The 19,759-nt window shown below is 34.0% G+C and overlaps 2 protein-coding genes across 2 annotated transcripts; both read right to left on the bottom strand.

Moving 5' to 3' along the window:
* Nucleotides 1–5,415: 5,415 nt before the first annotated feature.
* LOC145612051 (uncharacterized) lies at nucleotides 5,416–9,265 on the bottom strand. Its single transcript, XM_081667429.1, has 3 exons — nucleotides 8,977–9,265; nucleotides 8,658–8,815; nucleotides 5,416–6,044 (listed from the first exon to the last, which is right to left on the bottom strand). Exons 1-3 carry the CDS (start codon nucleotides 9,055–9,057, stop codon nucleotides 5,948–5,950), a joined length of 336 nt encoding a protein of 111 aa, XP_081523555.1. The 5' UTR covers nucleotides 9,058–9,265; the 3' UTR covers nucleotides 5,416–5,947.
* A 1,004-nt stretch (nucleotides 9,266–10,269) lies between these two features.
* LOC145611406 (nonsense-mediated mRNA decay factor SMG7-like) lies at nucleotides 10,270–16,195 on the bottom strand. The gene is made up of 6 exons (XM_081666735.1): nucleotides 15,977–16,195; nucleotides 14,836–14,995; nucleotides 14,140–14,745; nucleotides 13,733–13,855; nucleotides 13,419–13,630; nucleotides 10,270–12,326 (listed from the first exon to the last, which is right to left on the bottom strand). The coding sequence occupies exons 2-6, from the start codon at nucleotides 14,887–14,889 to the stop codon at nucleotides 10,565–10,567; spliced, it is 2,757 nt and encodes a 918-aa protein (XP_081522861.1). The 5' UTR covers nucleotides 14,890–14,995; nucleotides 15,977–16,195; the 3' UTR covers nucleotides 10,270–10,564.
* Between the last annotated feature and the right edge of the window lie 3,564 nt (nucleotides 16,196–19,759).

Genomic DNA, 19,759 nt, shown 5'->3' with positions numbered 1-19,759 from the left:
AACAAAGCATAACAGAGTTTAACCCCAAAATGCATAATAATAGGAGATATACACCAAAACAAGCCCTCACTATCTTACTGCAGGTCAGCTAACAATTGTCCTACATGGTCATACCACTACTATATTGAATGATTTCAACAATTCACATTGCTTAATCTTTTCTGGTTTTGGCTTAACTCAATATCAGTATCTCACGCCTCGATACAAATGTCAGAACAAGGATCCTTTAAAAAGGAACAAAGCATATGAACAAACTCAGGTTTCCAACACAGTCATGAGCATAAACATCAAAAATAGCATCCACATACGCTCTGAAAAGCCTAGATCATTGCCATTCCGCTGACATAGAAACAATATATGAAGATTAAAGCAATAATCAATCAGCATAATTTAAACTGGATGCCAATTAGCTTATTCGGCTTAAGTCTCGAGTACAGGACCCAAGACCTAAACTAAATCACGTCTACATCACTATCCTTCGTGGCTCTCTCGACAGCAAAAACAAGCATCACAATCCATTAATTAGTCAGGAATTCATATGTTCACCAATCAATACCAAATCAATAAAAAACGTTAAAAATTGTGAAAAACCCCAAGCAAGCTATGATGAGGACCGCATACCAACAGAACAAACATCAGCATTTGCCTCTTTTGCGAACACCTCAGCAGTCTTGTGCATGTTCTTCTTCACCATATAATCGTACAAATACTTATGAAAACTACAACACCAATCACAATATCCCCAATCAAAATCAAAATCAAAATTCAGCAAAAAAAAAAAAAAAAAACCCCCACAAACCCAGAAAATTCAAAACAACAAGAATAAATTTACAAAACTCACATCTCTTCAGCATCCCAACCATTGTTAGACCCCATCATCGTCTTCTTACTTCAAACTCCAAAATTCACAATCTGCAAAATTTCAGTCATAAAAAATGCAGAAATTAAAGAATTTCAACAATTTTCACACAAAAAACAAACGATCAAAGCATAACCTCAAATGGGTACTAAAAAAAATGACCAATGCACAGAATTTCAACAATTTTCCCACAAAACAACCCATTGGACAAAAGCCAGTTGAAATTAACCAGAGAAATTTGTACCTGATCAGAGAAAACGAAAGGGACAGTGCCATGCAAAAGAAACAAAGATTAAAAAATCAAAAATTTGGGTTTTTGGAATTTTGCAAGAATAATTAAAGGGGTAGAAGGTAAAATGCTACTTGTATATATCTACTCTAGGCTACAATGCTGGGGTTTGCTGCACATATACTGGGCTACTGCGCGCTGCTGCTGCTGCTGCTATGCTGCTGCAGCACTGGGTGCCATGAACGATGAGAAGAAGAAAGGATTCAAAGTGCTTTTGTTTTCAATGCAGCAGTAATTGATGTACGGAGCAACAAGTTTCTATATATTTGTGGGGTCCTTGAAATTGCTTCTATTGCTAGATTTTGCTACAACTATACTTTGTTTTTCTTGATTAAGACTTATAAAATGTATGGATTCAATTTTTTAGGGGAATTGTGTCATTGGTTTGGTACATGAAACAAGAGTACTTGTAGAGTGTTTGATAAAATTGCCATAATTTATTGAGGGTACATCAATAAAAGGGAGTGTGTGTTTGAATAGTACTCCTTAGTAGACAACAACAACATGGCTTTAGTGGGAGTGGGTTCTGGGATGAGTTGCGTCTAGTCGGAAATAATTGTCACGTATATTGGTTTGTACCCGTAAAATGTTTAGAAAAGTCGTTACTAGAGATTGAATGAATATGGAAAGTGTGGGGATAGTTTAGCTGGTGACAGTCTATTATTAACGGCTTTATGTTTATTTAATGTATTTTGTATTGTTGTATAGTTAATTATGAAGTATGAGGGGGTGGGATAATGTGACTATTATATTCAGACAATTAAATTGGTATTCCGTAAGAAATGTATAAGAGTTGAGTTGTATAGCTTCTTTGTCCGGATTGTCTCTATTCAATATTTATTACTCCGTATCAATAATAATTACACTCTTATTCCTAAATAAAAGAATCATTTTATAATGAAAATGTCTCAAGACAAAGTTCAGTAAAAAAATAGAAATACAGGTAAGTTTTGTGTGTGGTTAGTCATACCGTGTGATAACATTGATTTGCTCCGTATAAGAGTATTTTTTAAGTTTTCGTATGAGTAACTAGGAAAGTGAAAAGTTGAGAAATGGAGTGACCAACAATCAAATTGTTTATGCATCAATTTTCCGTGTATTAATCATGTGGTGCAAAATGTAAATAACTATGGCTATAGCCTATTCATAGAATCTATCTAGAGAAAAGTCATTAATGTGTTTTTAGTAATTGATGTTCACATTGTTATTCATTTTAAATAATCATCTTTCTTGTTAAATTTGGATTATGTTGGAAATTTGGATTATGTTGGAAAGGAAAAAAATAATAATGTCACAAACAATTTTGGAGAGAGATCACGGTTGTTATTAATTTTTTAAAGAGTTATTATTGTATTGAATTTTTAAAAAAAATTATACTCATAATATTAATTCAAAAGTAAACATAAAAATATATTAGTTGGGTTTATATGGAGAGTTATCATTGTTAAGAATTTTAAGATATTTTTCATTATTATAATTTGATTTCCTTAAAGAATCTTCATAAAAACGGAAAGTAAAATGGGCGGGGAAATTGTTAATGACATTGTGACAAGTGTCACTTTAAATTCGCTTTTAGTATAGGTTAATTGATGACATGCATACAAAGATTATATCAAGTATCAACCAGATTTTATTTTAGTAAGGTATTGTTTGATTGACATGGAGAATTAAATTCTCTTAGACATTTGTATTTCATTGGAATAAAAATTCTCACATTAAATTTCCTAAGAAATGGCTAAAGTTGTTTGGTGGTCATGAAGACATTTACAAATTATGGAAATTTAGAGTTACCACGAGGAGCTTGGTAATTTAATTCTCATGTTACCTTATTTTTACTTATTTTAGAAAAATAAGTTCAGACACACTTTATTATTTTGTACGGTTTTTAATCATGAACTAGTGAGTAGTCCGGGCGTTTCCCCGAGTTGCTATCGTTGTAGACGTGCAAATATGCAATCGATAAATTTTTTAAAACACTTTTTAAAATTGTATAATAATTATTATTGTCAAAATAAAATTGAGTTTTTTTTAGTATATTTTTTTTTAATTGAATCTTGTGGTTTGCACTTATATAATTTTTTTTACATTTTGATAATATACTCGATTATTGGGTTAGATGATGAAATGATTATTCTTGTTGTAAGAGATTGAGGGTTCGATCCCCCTATCAGACTATATCTTATCAAATCAGACCAAATTAGATTAGATCAGATAGGCAAAAATAAAGAGAAGTAAACAAACCTTTAGTTTCAACAACCCGTCTTGTGAATTACATCAATTTAATTCCTAGAATTTCATAAGGGAAATAGTTTTCCAAATATTAAAACTTCCCACAAGAATTTATATTCCACGCCAATAATAATCACAAAAAATAAATAAATAAATAAATTAATTAAATAAAAATTGAAACAATCGATAAATAGATCGGATACACAAGAATTGAAAAGTAAATATCGATTTTATGTACAACCCCTTTCTTGAGAATGTATTGTCTATTGTCCATACCTCATACGAAGTATTTATCGAGTCTTGATAGTTGATAGTCTTGAACTCTTGATACAATTAGTTCTCCATCAAAAATAACTTGTTTTTCGTCCATAAGCATTCAAATGATCGATGCTAAAAAAAATTCTACCCTTGCATGATTTTTCCATGTTTTTTATTTATTTTTTTTTTTTTACATCTGCATAAATGTCTACTGTTAAAGCTACCCTATCATTATTGTTGTCATTTTACTACTCGTATTTCGTACGAGTAATTGCTTTGAACAAAAAAAGTTGACAAGCATCTACGATTATTTAATGAGGAGTGACTAGAAAATGACTCTACTTAACTTTTATCCTAAGAAACTAGGGCACTACACACTTTTCAACTCGAGTCCAAGTGATTGTTTAGCTCAAATAAGAATTAAATTGCTCACATTAGTCACATAAGAATTAAATGTCCATGTAAATTTATATTCTCTCAGTTTTAAAATATATACATCACGTTGTTAATTTGTCCATAAACACATGTTAATGTTTTCAAAAATACTCAATTATTGAATATCAATATTCTTAATTAAATATTACGGAGTACTCCGTAATAAAATAAGGAAAATGTTATACATAGTCCTTATAGTTTCATATAAGCATTAAAAACGCACTAAAAAACTGTGTAAAGTTAGGAAATCATGAAAATATAAACACTACTTACACTGATTTATGCGTGTTTTTGTCATGAATTCCTAATTTTATACAGAGTACCATTTCCAATAGTGTATTAAATGCTTACATATAGCCCTTAGGGCTAAAAAGTTAATCGGATCGTAATATTATGAAAATACATTATGAGATTTATGACTAATCTAATTATTCTTATATAAAAAGTATTTTCACACATGTTCATTCCAATTATTTCTATAAAAAAGTACTACATCCGTCCCCAAAAGTTCGACCCTTTTGGCCTAATTTTAGTCAAAAAATTCCCAAAATGATTGACTCATGCATTAAAATATGTAATAAAATACCTACCAATTTGGGAAAATTTGCAATTTGCAGCCATTTTAAGTTCGTATTTTGCAAATTGCAGCCCAAAAATTCGTATAAATTGTAAATTGCAGCCCGATTCAACTTTTTCATCGGTTTACATGTTAAAAAAAATCTTCGGTTAAGGTTTTAGGGCCCATTTTAGCTCTTAAGGGTCTGAATTAAGCTCGGAATTAGCAAAAAAATAACGTAAGTGCCTCATTTTGCGTAACAAAAATGTATCAATTTGTAGTAAACTGTAAAAATGAGACACTTACGTTATTTTATTTGCTAATTCCGAGCTCAATTCGGACCCCTAAGGATTAAAATAACCCCAAAAACCTTGACCGAAGATTTTTCGACATGTAAACCGATGAAAAAGTTAAATTAGACTGTAATTTACAATTTATACGAACTTTTTGGCTGTAATTTGCAATTTTTTTTAAATGGCTGTAATTTGCAAAATACGAACCTTAAATGGCTTCAATTTACAAATTTTCCACCAATTTGCAACAATATTTGTGCAAAATTAACTTTTCCATATAGATTTTTTTTCCCATGTACTTACTTTCTCTCTCTACTTTTTTTACAAATCCTTTGTAAATTTATCTTTCCAACATACTTTTATTTCTTTATATTTTACTTTCTTAATACCCGCAAAATCAACCCAATAGGGTCGTTCTTTCGGGAACGAAAGGAGTACACTTTTTTTAATGTAAGGAATTATTTCTATCTGACTAAAACAAAAAAAGGAAAAGACATAGGAAACTCCTTACTCTTCTCTATTATTTGGCAATTTGATTTTCTTACAGAAAAAAATTACATGACCTAAAAAGAATGGCAAAGCAAACCATGGTGCCCCTTATGATTAGGAAGCCATGCATCCTTCTTATCAACGAATAGGTATATAATACAAGAAAGAGGAACAAAAATTCTAGTGTTGTCCATTTATCCTATATAAATTTTTATAGCAGAACCGTATATAGAGGAAGAAGTTTATGCTGCAATGCTGATAGTGCTCGTGTTCCTATTACATGAAGTCCAGAAGGGGTCAAATGCAAAAGCAACAACAGGACGAGGGAGCTCCTTCAACTTTCTGTCTATCTGTCATGTAATGAGAAGCCGCAGGGCCAACTTCCTTTTCTCTTCTTCCGTAGGATGTATGAAGTACTGTATGTTGCCATCAAAAATTCGAAATTACAATGGGAAAAAAATCTGATTGTTTGAAAAGATCTGTTCTTCTCAATTGTTTGCTCTAAACTGTCACATATCATGGTTGAAACTGCACTCTTTTTACTCAGTTTTAGGGCTTGTTTTGCTATCCTTAGGCACCAAGCCCATTTCTTGCATTTGATGTTCAACTGAAACTAGACCCGTTTGTTCGAGAAAACTGCAGAGATAACAGAACAAGTTATACATTATGACAGGTACGACAATTAGGCAAAAAATCAGAAGAACAAAAGCTGACTCTACCAGGTTACACTTACACCAGGGTGGCAGGGTTAGTGATGCACAAATCAGACTGACTATTTTTGTTTTTGACAGGGGGGCGTGGGGCAACGTCAGGAAGTTATGCATTCACATTTTCCTTCAAATGAGGTATATTTTATATAGGAAGTTATCAAGAATTATCTTACAAGGGCCCATTAGAACAAGTGAAAACATGCATGCACATAACCAAACATATGTACAAGAATTTCAGAAGAACTTGGTGATTCTCAGTTTCATTTCAAAACAAACATAATTTTTGTACTTGCAATTCCCATATGTGATGAATGAAAGATAAAACATTGATAGATCAATAGCACTATACGTACTGGCATTTACAGAACACAGATGTCAAAATCTGGCAATACAAAAAACTTCCTCAGAATGAGGGTGCTGAAAAATCAACAGTCAATCTTCCTCTCCCACCCATATCTCCCAAGTGCCAAAGGTCCAAAAGAAACAGGAAAAGAGAGTAAAAAGGGGGGGTTCAAGAAACGAAGAGGTTACAGGCTGGGAGGCAGAGAAAAAATATAGACTTCCCCTTGAAAATACCAAGGTATCAACTACAGGTGAAGTGAGTTAGAACACTTGATTTAATGATATGCTGATCACGTTCCAGTTTTTATGACAATAAGCTACAAACAAAGCGCTGATAATGATTTATCTATAGGTGGTCTCCAGCTCCTAACCATATTATAAGCTCAATTACACTGCTAAAATCAATTGTATCCTTTCTGTAGTAAGAAGTGACAGCTGAGTAGCATCAAACATACAGATCCTATTTCTGAACTTCCCCCCCAGTTTTCCCAAGTTTTTACAAAAACATATATAAAGCTGTAGTAAATCAAAGAACATTACACAATACTGCCATGAGGTATGGATCTATGAGCACAACTAACCTGACCCACTATTAAGCCCATGGACTAAGGACCCAGTATGGACAAAGAGGTAGTAAAAACAGAGGCAGCCTTCCAATCTAATGAATTTAACCTCTAAATTTTGCAGTGACAGTAACACGATAAGCAACTGTAAACAAAGCATAAAATCACATTGCACAAGCTGAAGCTTTGAATAAGTTGTATGACATGTATTATAACAGAGAACAGTCACACATCTACCATGCACCAATTATGTAAACTAAAGAGATAAAAGCAGGCAATGTGTAAATCATGAATTCCAAGCTGGTGAAAGTATAGTCCCCCCGTACTACACAAACAAGAAGAAAAAGAAATAAGCTAAACCAGTAAGCCCAGGTTTCAAAGCCTTGATAGATCAATACCTACAACTTCTAATTATACTAAATCATTTGCCAAGGAAAGCTTATCTTAGGTCTAAAGGACAATAGTGAATTATTCAAATTGCAATTAACACTAACGTTACTGTCTTCTTAATTGTTCTAGTTATCTAAGAAGCATAGACCTAGAACTATGGGACCATCTAGCCTTAGATAATATTTGGTGCCATTATGAAGACTGGCTATCTGAAACATACAAAAGATGAATTTGTCTATGCAAAGTTTCTCTCTTCTTAGGCTTATGAAGGGAGAAAACCTTAAGTATGTTGCCCAAAATGGTATTTAGCCTCCATTACTTTAGGTCCACGGATTTAAAAAAAAAAAAAAAAAAAAAAAAAAAAAAACTCCCACAGAGACAAACAACATTCCGCTCTTCTGCTTCTTTGGCCCGGGGGGGGGGGGGGGGTGGGAGATGAGCGGACAGGGGATTAACGGAATGAATATGGTCTACACTTCAGCAAGACTAAAAAGGTACCTGAAGTGAGTCATGAAAAGCAACTATGAATTGTTCATATAAAGGTATATATATCTAGCCACTCAAGGGGCTGCAATCAAGCATCAAATATTGCCCAGCATTGTTCAAGGGTTCAGTATGCTAGAGAGCTTCATAAGCTACAAATTGAGAAAGGTACAGCATAACATATAAGAGATTGACACCTTGGTGATCAAATTTTTATTTCAGTCAATATATGTATGTATTAAGAGAAACAGTAGCAGTATAATCAAAATTTATATATATAATTAATCATCATTTTCACCCCTTTGCTTTTACATCACAAATCGAATCTTCTCCTTTAAAGAAGAAAAACACATGATTAAACTATCAAATTGATCATAAAATTTGAGTTGTCCAGTTCCAAGCCATAAAGTTTTAAGTTATCGAGTTTCTAATGCTTACTAAGTTGAACTTAGATCCAAAACAACCTTATGCCAAAGAATGACTATCCTGATAATGGCAATATAAGATAGTTCCAATTGCAAATTCCTACGTCAAAGTACATTTCTAAAATAACAATCAACACAAAAAAAAATCATAATGTTAAACATTAAACATTACCTAATGATATGATTATCCCATTAAATGCAAAAAAAACTTAAATATCCAAAACATGAAACAGAACCCAATAGAATCAAAGGCAATAACAATGAAATCAAAACAATAGAAATTACAAGATGATAAACAATGCAATAAAAACATTAGACCTAAAGAAAAGTATATACCTTGTGAGCAATAAAAATAAGGTAAGAGTGATAAGAACAAGAAACCCAACATGAAGAATCAAAGCAGTATCACTAGAAGTAAATCCCAAAACAAGCATCAAAATTAGACAAGCACCCAGCATCACAAACACCATTTTCAATGTAGTCCATGTTGGAGCCTGCAAACAATAAAATTACATCACTCAAACACCCGTTAATCGTCTCGAATTAATAGTCACGTTGATAGCGTAATTTAAACTAGTAACGTGAGAACTAAATCCGAGACCGTGCTCGTATTAACGAATTATAAAAACAATATGATGTACAACAGTATACTAACATTGACTCCCGGAGCTAACGCACCAACTAAAACTGCCTGTACTGATGACAGATCTTCGAATTCAGATGCCTTCTTTTCCATTTTTTGATGGGGTTTTACAGGGGGTGATTGAGTGAGGAGAGAAAACGGAAATTAGGGTTCCGGTGAATATTACGGCGAGATTAGCGCCGGAAATCTTACCGCCGGGAAGACTAAGACTGAGGATTGACGATCAAATTTTCTCTCCGGTTGAAATCGTTGGGTGGAATTTGGTCAATCTTCCGTCTGCTAGTAGTTTTTTTCCTTCTTATTGTCGGGTATGGAATATGGATATAAGAATCCGTGGGAGCCCCACTTTATCAACGAGATAAATACTCGAGCAAATTAAGGGGTAAATTTGTAATATCATACACAAGTAGTGGATTATTGCTATCGGTAGGAAATTAATTTTGGGCTTTTGGCACACCCATAATTGATTTTGGCACAACCCTATAAAAGCGTGCCAAAATCAATTATGGGTGTGCCAAAATCATTTCCCTATCGGTAGCGGTTTAACATGGAAACACTGAAAAACACATTTGCTACATTTCTATATTGGTTGTCATTTGATAAACAATGATTGTTTTCAAGAAGATAAGCTTTATACCATTAAAAAAGGAAAATGATAAACATAACCCTTAGGGCTATGTATAAGAAGCTCAAAAAGGAAACATTGAAAAAAGATTAACATTAATTACACCGATTTGCACGTAATTTTGTTATGAATTCCCAACTTGATTCCATTTTGGGAAGTATTTAACATGCATTAGTATTTCATAATCAAAAGACCATGGTCCCTATTAAAAATGATACTCCGTATACTTTGTATGAAATGAAAGAACACATAGTTTAACTAAAAAATCTCAAATTGTCATTCTAAGTGAGAGCATTGTATACGGATACTCCGGGTGCACCATCGACATGATGACATCCTTAACCATATTCTGCCTACTGTAAATTGATTTTGCGATGAAACTTCCTTTAAACTTGTAATTGCCCCAAACTCTTATTTGTATAGGGTAGTAAACTTATTCTTATTGAAAAAGAAAGAAGCTAACAAGCTAAGTAATGATGGGTTTAAAGGTTATGTATGCACTCAAATGGCACTCAGATTCGAGGCACAGTTTTGTTATTAGAATATTAGCAAACAGTAAAGTTTTATTCAAATTTCAGTTTAGTCAAATAGCAACTTCAGATTGCATAGTTTGCCTTATAAAGAGACCTCTGTATTAAGAATCATTTTAGGCTATATTCCCAATAATAAATCACCATCCATGCATAATAAGAACTTTTTATTTGCCTATCACTCTCAAAACTTGGTCACAGTCTTGGATTAGCTCCGTTTATTCTTCCATTATGAACCAGTAAGCTCGCAAATGCATCGAAATTCTGATAAAAGTTTGTTAAATATGTACATCATATGCATTCACAATCTAAGCACTCAGCGTGTACGGCCTCTTAAAGAATGTTTAAGGGTCCTTGGAGAAGTTCGTAAATCACTAGATCAGTTCCTGCAATAATTACTAGCATTTCTTCAAATTGAACTCTATATAATCACTTTTTGGATACATCATTTATGCATATAAGGAGAACCTGTGAATGGCGAATTCTGCTGTAGCTGCCACTCTCTTTCCTTAAGATACTGCAGAAGTGGCTGTGGTTCTGGTCTATTGTCTGCAATGCCAGGGGAAACATAGGGCTTTGCGCTTTGTTGATGATCCTGTAACCCATGAAGAAGTGAAGAACTCGGAAGAAATAATGGTGGACCGCCATCCACATTCATGGTTCCTGCAGAACCCCATGAATTATTACACCTCCAACTGTCAAAGAGGCCGAAACTTGAAGTCTCAGAGCCATGGTAGCTATTAAAATCTCTAGATGCAGTGTATCGATCTTGCATAGCGTGATTGGGGAACCATGGTAGATTATGATTCCCAAGCTTAGGGTCCTGGGGCCTGCTCCATGGTGAGGAGTTATCAATAAAGCAAGGGAGACCAGGGCTTGCTCGGGGACCATCTGGGGGATGTGAAGAAAAATTTACTGGTTGATGAGTTGCTGCATTTATGAACCACACAGCGTTACTAGGTAATAACGGGGCAGGAGGTGTGGGAGTAGAGCAAGGCGGAGGAGATGCTACTGGAGAAGCAGGGCCAGAGCTATCACTGGTGGACAGAGAAAGACTTCTCATCAACCCGTCTGAAGCCACTGCCTCCTCAATGGGATCCAATACGCTTCTGTTAGCATCCCTACCCTTTGTTCTTTCATTGGAAAACTTTTCCCCATTAAGAACCCATGAGCTAAGTGATGGAGGCCCAGCAGCTATGGGGGTAATGGGGCCCTCAGAAATTGTGCTATTTGTTTCACAGTGACGTTCATTTTGAGCGGCTTGATTACTGGAGCCGGGAAGGAAATTAGTAGAGCTGGAAGTTGAGTTGAATACATCTCGGTCGTGGGCTACAAGAAGTGAAGAAGCACGCCTCAAGCATTCATCAGAAGCTTCTGTTTTTGGTTCTTTTTGTATTGGTTCTGAATTACGTCGAGTGATTGGCTTAAACACAATGTCTTCTTCTTCTTCTACCACAGCTGAATTTCCACTATCTTTTGCCTCTATTGCACTGAAAAGTCTACTGACATCATCATAGAATAGCCATTTTCGCATACAACCAGCTGGTTCCTTTGCCATCTTTATCGCTGCTTTAACAATGCGATGAGCACGATAATCGTTCCTCATTTTATAATTAATTTCTTCTTCCCAATGACTTGAAAAATCCAATGAGTTGTGAGTATGCAATAAAGGTACGAATCCCCTCAATTCATAATCTTCCCACAGAGCAATATGGTCAAGAAAAGTATTTTGACCCCTGTTTTGGTGGAGTTGGTTCAGTAGGTCTACAAAAGAACTAAAGAAGTAGCGCCTCGCACTATCACACTTCTCATCATCAACATTTACTTTATCAGCAGCACCCACCAACCATTCCACAAACACAAGCACAGCGGGTAGAAGAGGGAAGTAAATCACGGGGCCTCCCTTCAAACACCGATCAACAAAGCGGCCCATGAATGTGAATGTGATAGTCAAAGCCAGCTTTACTAGCATGCATTGCTGCATCTCATTTTTTGGTTTGAGAATCTTCTTCTCTGGAGGTTCAGCTAGGTTGTGGATGATAAAAATCAGGACAGTGATAATGTGCAGGGCTCGGTAAGGGCCTGCCTTAGATAAGTTCATATTCCGGTAAGATTCTAATGCAGAGCTCAGTTCTGAAACATCCAGTGCCAATAATGCTTCCAATTCTCTTAGAGTGGAACTAAAAGTGGAAGGGAAGCTTTCCAAACTGCAAACACCCATATACTGTTAGTACGACGAGTGTTAGATATCATGACTCAATCAAAGGACTGAAACTATGAGTAAGTAGAAAATGCTTAAAGACTTTCATTCTCATATTCAAACATACTAATTGTGTTTATATTCTAAACCAAAAGAAGTGCACTATAGAAGAAAATGCTCAAAGACTGTTACTCTCATATTCAAACATACTATGTGTCTGTGTACACATATCAAAGCACATGCCTAGAAGGGCTAGAACTATGTCAGGTCTCGTAGATATTTGAGAGCGTTAGTTATGTAGCATATGAGAAGGAGATAAAATTTAGATGAAGGAAGCTAGGATCGTAAGGAGCTCATTTAAAAGTTATCACTGACATGAATGTAGATGAGCTCAATGCTAAGCTGCCAACCTGAAGTAAGGCAGGGTTTAGGCAATACTAAAGGTATATCTCATGTCATAAAGCTCTTACTCATTTACCACTTCAATTCTTTCAGAAATGCAAACACAGACATTCTCCTTAAAAATTTATGGTTAAAAATCAAGTGCAGATTGCTGCCCTCAATCGATCTGCAATTCTGCACCCAAATGACAAGATCCAGATCTCAAAGGAACTCCAAGAAAGCAACCATTACTGCTAATATTGCTGCATCACTTTGCCAGAAGACGGTTTCTAAAATGCACTTTAATAGCCGTACTCAGCAATCAGGATGAATAAAAGGTTATTTCAAAAACTAGTTACGGAAGAACTTCGGATATGGATAAGGATAAGAGGAAACTGTCACTCTCTAACTAGTTCGAAAGAATTAAAGATTCAAATTCACTCTAGGAATGGTCACTCTTTTGTTGTTTTAGTAGATGATTCAAAAGCATTTGACCATAAGCAAGTCAATGCCATTATGAACACCTCTGAAGCAAACATTATGTCCAGACTCTAGACAGTCCAGATTATAGCTCCAAATGTATCAACTATGTTATAGTAGTATAGCACAATTAGCAAAATTAAGCAATCGCAATATTATTCAAACCATTTGATTTATCATATACATGTTTAGACATCAACCAATGAAAGCATAGTCGATTTGTGAGAAGGATGTGTACCTGGACTCTAAGAAGAAGAAACTATTCGTTCTGATAATAAGATTCCAGGCATCAGTTGGCATAGATTTATTGTGCTCAGTGACTTTCGGAGTAGTATAATATGAAGACACACCATTAGCAGGTGCCGCTTTACTAGGGCTGGAAATCCACTCGGATGGTTTGGAGAAGTCATACACTTCATTTGCTTTGGAATCCATATCAATTGACCTATTCTGCAATATCAGAAGGGAAACATCTTAATTTCAATATATACTGGAAAAGAGGGGAGTTACATGACTGAAAAAGCAATATAATCTTACAAGCACAAAACTTACCCTTTCAAAGAGTAGCATAAGGTTTTGCAAGGAATCTTGGAAAGGTTCTTTCACAGCCAGACTTCTTATACAGTGGTATAAAGCAAGGAATTCATCCCCAATATATGTCGCAAGCACTGCCAACTAGAAACCATTATAAGGACATATATAATATCCTGACAACCTTGCTTATTATATGTTTATGCATTTGAGCTATGTTACTAGCACACCTCAAGTACCCATGTCATATTTTTGACAATCTGGCATTGATATGTTCATATGAACACTTGACAATTCATTATAGACGAAAAACATGGAAATTTTCACATAAAAGTTCGAATCTGATACTTTGACGCATACCCATGTCTGACATGAGTACTGAGTCCAAGTAACATAGCATTTGAGAGTACAAGTAGAATAGCAAGTACCTGATTTTGGGGGTTTCCCCCATCAGGGTAGATCTTAGCTGCTTCCAGGTAGTAACTAGCAGCAACAGACCAGTTTCTTTGCTGAATAGTGGGCTTTTCATACAGTTCCTGGTATCTTGCAAGATCCCCAAGACAGATACAAAGACGATGAGAAACAAATTGGCACTTATGCAATTCTGTCTGTTCTATGCGATCTGAACTTCTGTCATTCTTATAAAACCAAGGCTCGTCAAAAAGGCCATAGAATCTTTTAATTTTTCTGATTAAATCTTGATAAAACTTAGTTGCCTTAGATAAAAATGATTTAAACCCTTCCATGTGAACCTCAACAATGTTCTTATTTGCAACCTTCTTTTGGCTGGCTGCAGCCATCTTATCTTCACTCTTTGCCGAACTTTGGGATATTATCTTACGAAATTCATCAATATGCTTGTAGTGAAGCCTCCATAAAAGATATTCGATATTTTGAAGGTCTGGTAGCTCATTATTATTCAAGAATAGTTTCTCATATATACAACAAGCCTTATGGTACAGATCTTTAGCATCATTATGAAGCACTCCTTTGGTTTGGAAACATGCCCAAAGCCATTTTTCAGTGTCAGAAACCTGATAAAAGAACACCAAGGAAGGAACTGATGAATATAAGTAAAACAAATGAGCAAGCAAAGATTGATCTTAATTTCGAGAGCTTGTTACCTCTACTAAACAACTTCTTATCTCCCTCCGATTTTTGAGAGAATCAGTAGGCATGATTGATGGACTACCTTGTCAGCAATCTAATTTCTCAGAAGGCCAAATAATGTTTCCATATATACCAAATCAATTTCCACCAGCCACTATCACAAAAACAGATTTCCTAAAAACAGCACATAACACCAACATCACTGAGATGATACAAAAAAATGAAACACAATGAGCTTAAAACAAGTATAACGCGTACACAATCTTATAATCCGTAATCAAGAAGCTAATAGTCTACAGGAAAATTTTCCAAAGCCTCCATCTCTGAACAAAATAATGCACATAATCTAATAGAAATCATGACACGAACGAGTGTCATTTCAGCTAGATGTTGAACAAGATTAATGCTGCAAATGAACCCCAGCCATTAACAAATGAAGTTAAGCTTTTTTAATGACAATCAAACCAGTAAAATACAATTACCAAAAAGGATGGGATATTTCATTAGCTAAAATAGTGCCATAGTGAACAGATTATTAAAAGACTAAAAGGGTTTACTTTAACAAGAAGTATTATGATTTATCATCAAAATTCAAAGCAAAACTGAATATAATAATCCATCAATTTAGAATTTCCCCTAAATTACAAGACACAACCTAATAGTTAGCCAAATTCTTCAAAACATAAATTTAGAGAAAATGTTACAAAACCCACCTCCATGAAAGGAAAATACAAACTTACAAACATTAAACAATTTACCAAAAATAAATTATAGATCAATTTTAAGATAGATGAAATTGATCTATTGCATAAGAAACTAAAGCAAAAATATACTTCCTCCGTCCCTAAATAAATGTCACATTAAACTTCGGGTGTGTATACTAAGAGTAGATAGTAGGACTTCAAAAAAGTTACAAAACCCACCTCCATTGAAATGAAAAATCAAACTTACAAGCAACAAAGAAATACAAGAAATTAAAGATAACCCACCAAAATATATCAGTCAGATGATCAAGAAAAACCCAATAATATATATTTCAATTCCTTCACATACAATTCAAATGAAAATTAATAGCACTTGTACTTTTTGATAGGGATATGAGCAGAAAGAAATACAAAAAAATTCAGTGAAAATTACATAACTTAAAAATCATACCTTTGAAGAAACTTTTGCCAGAAGAAGAAAGGAAAATAATCAAATGCCCACCAAATATAGTTGAAGATTTGCAGGTGAAATATATCAGAAATTAATGGCAGAGAATTTGAAAGCGCGGGGAATAGTAGAAGATGATTTTTGGAAGAGGAGTAGTAAATGATTTTATTTTTGGTTGTGAAACAGACAAACTCAAAGGTGGGCTGATCATGAATTTTAGAAGATTAGACAAACAATTATCCTTCAACTCATTGCTTTATTTCATGTCTTTTTCCATACTTATAATAAGACATCTTAGTAATTAATGTGTCACCCCCACAAAACAAAAAAAAAATAATCATAACATTGTGTATTGATAACTACATCATTATTTTCTCGTGGTGGTTCTCCTAGTTGATCTCGGGAATACTCGAGAATTTGAGATGAAAAATGTCGGATTTAATTGTATTTTGTTAACAAATTACTTCGTGTAAAATTTAATTTCTAAGAGTGTTTTATCACTATTCGTTTATTTTTGTATGATTAGTGTAAAATAAAGATTATTATGACTATTCAGTAGGTCAATATTTAAGATTAGAAATTTGAGGAAGATCCCTTGTAATCTACGCAAAATCAAAGTATGATTGCATTTATTTATTAAATCATATCTTGATGATTGTAGTTCGACAATAACAGTAGTTTTGGTCAACCTAGAAGTTCTTCCTTGTGTTTGGTTAGATTCCATAATCCACTCAAAGAAATCTTGCTAATTTAAGGGAAGCAATAGTTATAGTGGTGTCCTATGGGATATGCGAAATGGGGAAATGATATATTGATCATGTGCAAAGGAATTAACAAATTGACTTTGTTCTTTCACATTACAGGACTGTTCACTTCAGCTTAATTTCAGTTTAGTTTATTTCAACTCTAATCAGTTCAGTTCAGCTCAGCTCATAATTTCTTTCTCTCATAAAATATTCATTTCAGCTCTATTCAGTTGAGTTTAAATTAAAAGTTGTAAACATGTTTAAATTAAGACTAATAATATGCTCTCATAAATTTGGGTAGCTTAACATAAGTTATTTGAATTTAGTCTCTAAGTGAATTTATATCTATATTAAGGGTTTGTTCTCTTCAGCTTAATTTCAGTTCAGTTTAGCTCCAATCAGTTCATTCCAATTCAGTTCAGTTTCCAATTTCCTTCTCACATAAACAATTCATTTAAGCTCTTTTCAATTCAGTTCAGTTCAGCTCCAATCAGTTCAGTTCAGCTCAATTCAGTAAATCAAAACAAGCGCTAAGATTAGACAAAGTAAATAAATTTCAAATGAGCTTGGTAACATAAAGGTCAATAAGTTATGATAAAGAAAATTTAAATAAAACAACAGATTTGTTACTATGCAAAATTTTCTACACAAATCCTTTTTGTAAAGTTAGTGTCAATTGATCGACTGGATTATGACTCATAATTATGGTCTATGAATTCTTAGCCTTTAGCTAAATCAACAATTCATAGCAAATTGCAATTTTGATTAAAGTTGTACCAATAAAAAAAATAAAAATAAATAAATAAATAAATAAATTTGTTAATAAAATCATAAAATTGATAATGCGTTGTGATTTTTCACTTTGATTACTTAAGACAATCAGCAAATACTAACGTATCATTCAATATTTTACTACGAGACAGTCTCATGTAAGTTGATCGATTCTAAGATAAATATCTAATGGATCCAATAGAGTGAATGATATTTAATCATCAATCTTCCACGTACATAAATTAATCAATTTTCACCAAAAAAAAATTAAATTAATCAATGGAATGGAGTGAAGTATGATAGGGCAACTACCTAATCTTCTACGTACCATATTCAACAAAAGAAAAAAGCTAATAATATTGAATGCAAATGTTGATGTGTATTGGTGGGTAGTTGAAGAAGTTCAATTTTTTAAGCTTTTTTAAAAGTCAGTGGTCGTTTTTCTGTTTAATGCTTCTTCTACACATAAAACGCCATTTGCTCGATTTATAAACGCCCGAGATTAAGATTGGGTCCCCTTTGCTTATTGTGTAGGGCCAACCATTGTTGATTATGTACCACATTACTAACTACTCCTATGATTTTGGCTATATACAGTGTAAACTTTGAAAAATGAGAAGACTCAACAGTAATGCTGATTTATTTCAATGAACGTTAAGTCTTAGGGCCTATTCTCATTAACTGAACTCAGCTGAACTGAACTGAACTGTACTGAACTGAACTCAGCTAAACTGTACTAAACTGAACTGAACTGAACTGAACTCAGCTGAACTGAACTGAAATGAATATTTTATAAGAGAAGGAAATTAGGAGCTAAACTGAACTGAACTGAATTGAGCTGAGCTGAACTGAACTGAATTTCAATGTAAGAGAACAGGTTATATTCATGAAAAATTATAAGGAAAAAATATACATCTGTTTTATATTAATTACACAAAGGGGTATTATTTGTAAGACATATAAAATTCATTTGTTGCAATTAATAAGAGGTAGTATACAGTATAACTTTGTGGCGGGATTTTGACATTCGGTTGGTTCTACTTGATGCGTAATTACACAGTAACAAGTTCGGATAAATTTATGCATAAAGGTAGTGTTTAAAACTATACGTAAGGGAAAACACTACATTGTATGTTCGGATGGAGTGATATACATCTTAAATCAATAAATTATGATGTCGAGCTAATCACAAATCAAGTTGAAATTAAAATTAATTAGTAATACCCAACGCTGAAAGTTCGGGCCAAAAACAATGCTCACTTAAATTTCATATATTATCTGACCACTTAACATGAGCAAAGTAATGCTTATAGGAAATGAATACAACACTCATAAATTTTACAGTATAAATTATTATACTCTTTATTAAAAATGTTGTTAACTTGCCATACTATCATCATAGCTTTTTTTTTTCCTCATAGCTTAATCCAAAGCATAGTGGTTTTATTTCCTTAATTTCTTAGTTAGTTTAAGGTGAGCTTTAGCTAACATTTTGCAAGGAAAAAAAATGCTAAAGATGGAGATACCCTTTTCATGGACTTGATAGGTGTGAATTTGATCCATCACATGACCTGAAATACTTAATTAGGTCCATTTGATTTATTGTATGTAGATTGTAGACTAGAAATATGAACTAGCCCAAAACTTAACAGACCAAACTGCATATGTTTTGATTGGATATTTCAGTTAGGTGTGCTAAATTGTTCATAACGGGCTAATAATATAATTTTCACTCAAAATTACAGAGTATTTTTTTGAGTTTGATGTAGTGTGTCAATACATTTTCATCCCAGGATACTTTTGTGCTCATACTGAGTAAAGTTTCCCTCCATTTCCCTTGCGAGACCTCGCCTTCAATTGTTCCCTTGACGGCTGCCTGATAACCCCTCAATCCTACTCCGTCAGGGCGATCCCCACCACGTCTGGCCATCCAACATCCAAGCTTTATAAAGCCTTTAACCCCCTCTATGTGAGTGCTCTACCTCCTAGACACTCATTCACATAGTCATACGAAGTATAACCTAAGTCTCTTAGTTCACTACTCAGATTTTCCTAAAAGGCTAAAACTAGTACATATACAAGACCACGTTTCAGAAGTACAGTCCAACAAGACTGGAGTAATTGGGCCGATTCTCTCTGAAAATCCAACTTTATTGAGACTTTGCATTAGATTCAGCGTGAAGGCCCAATTCAAGATGTATGAAGCCCAATTCAGAATTGGGCTAAATAATTCCTCTAGACTAGAGGTATTGGGCGGGTCAGATCAGGC

Source organism: Chenopodium album, chromosome 24 (genome assembly GCF_948465745.1).
Source record: "Chenopodium album chromosome 24, dcCheAlbu1.1, whole genome shotgun sequence".
NCBI classification, from domain to species: domain Eukaryota; kingdom Viridiplantae; phylum Streptophyta; class Magnoliopsida; order Caryophyllales; family Amaranthaceae; genus Chenopodium; species Chenopodium album.
Note: the sequence above shows the minus strand (reverse complement) of the source record. Positions and strands in the feature narration are given on the sequence as shown.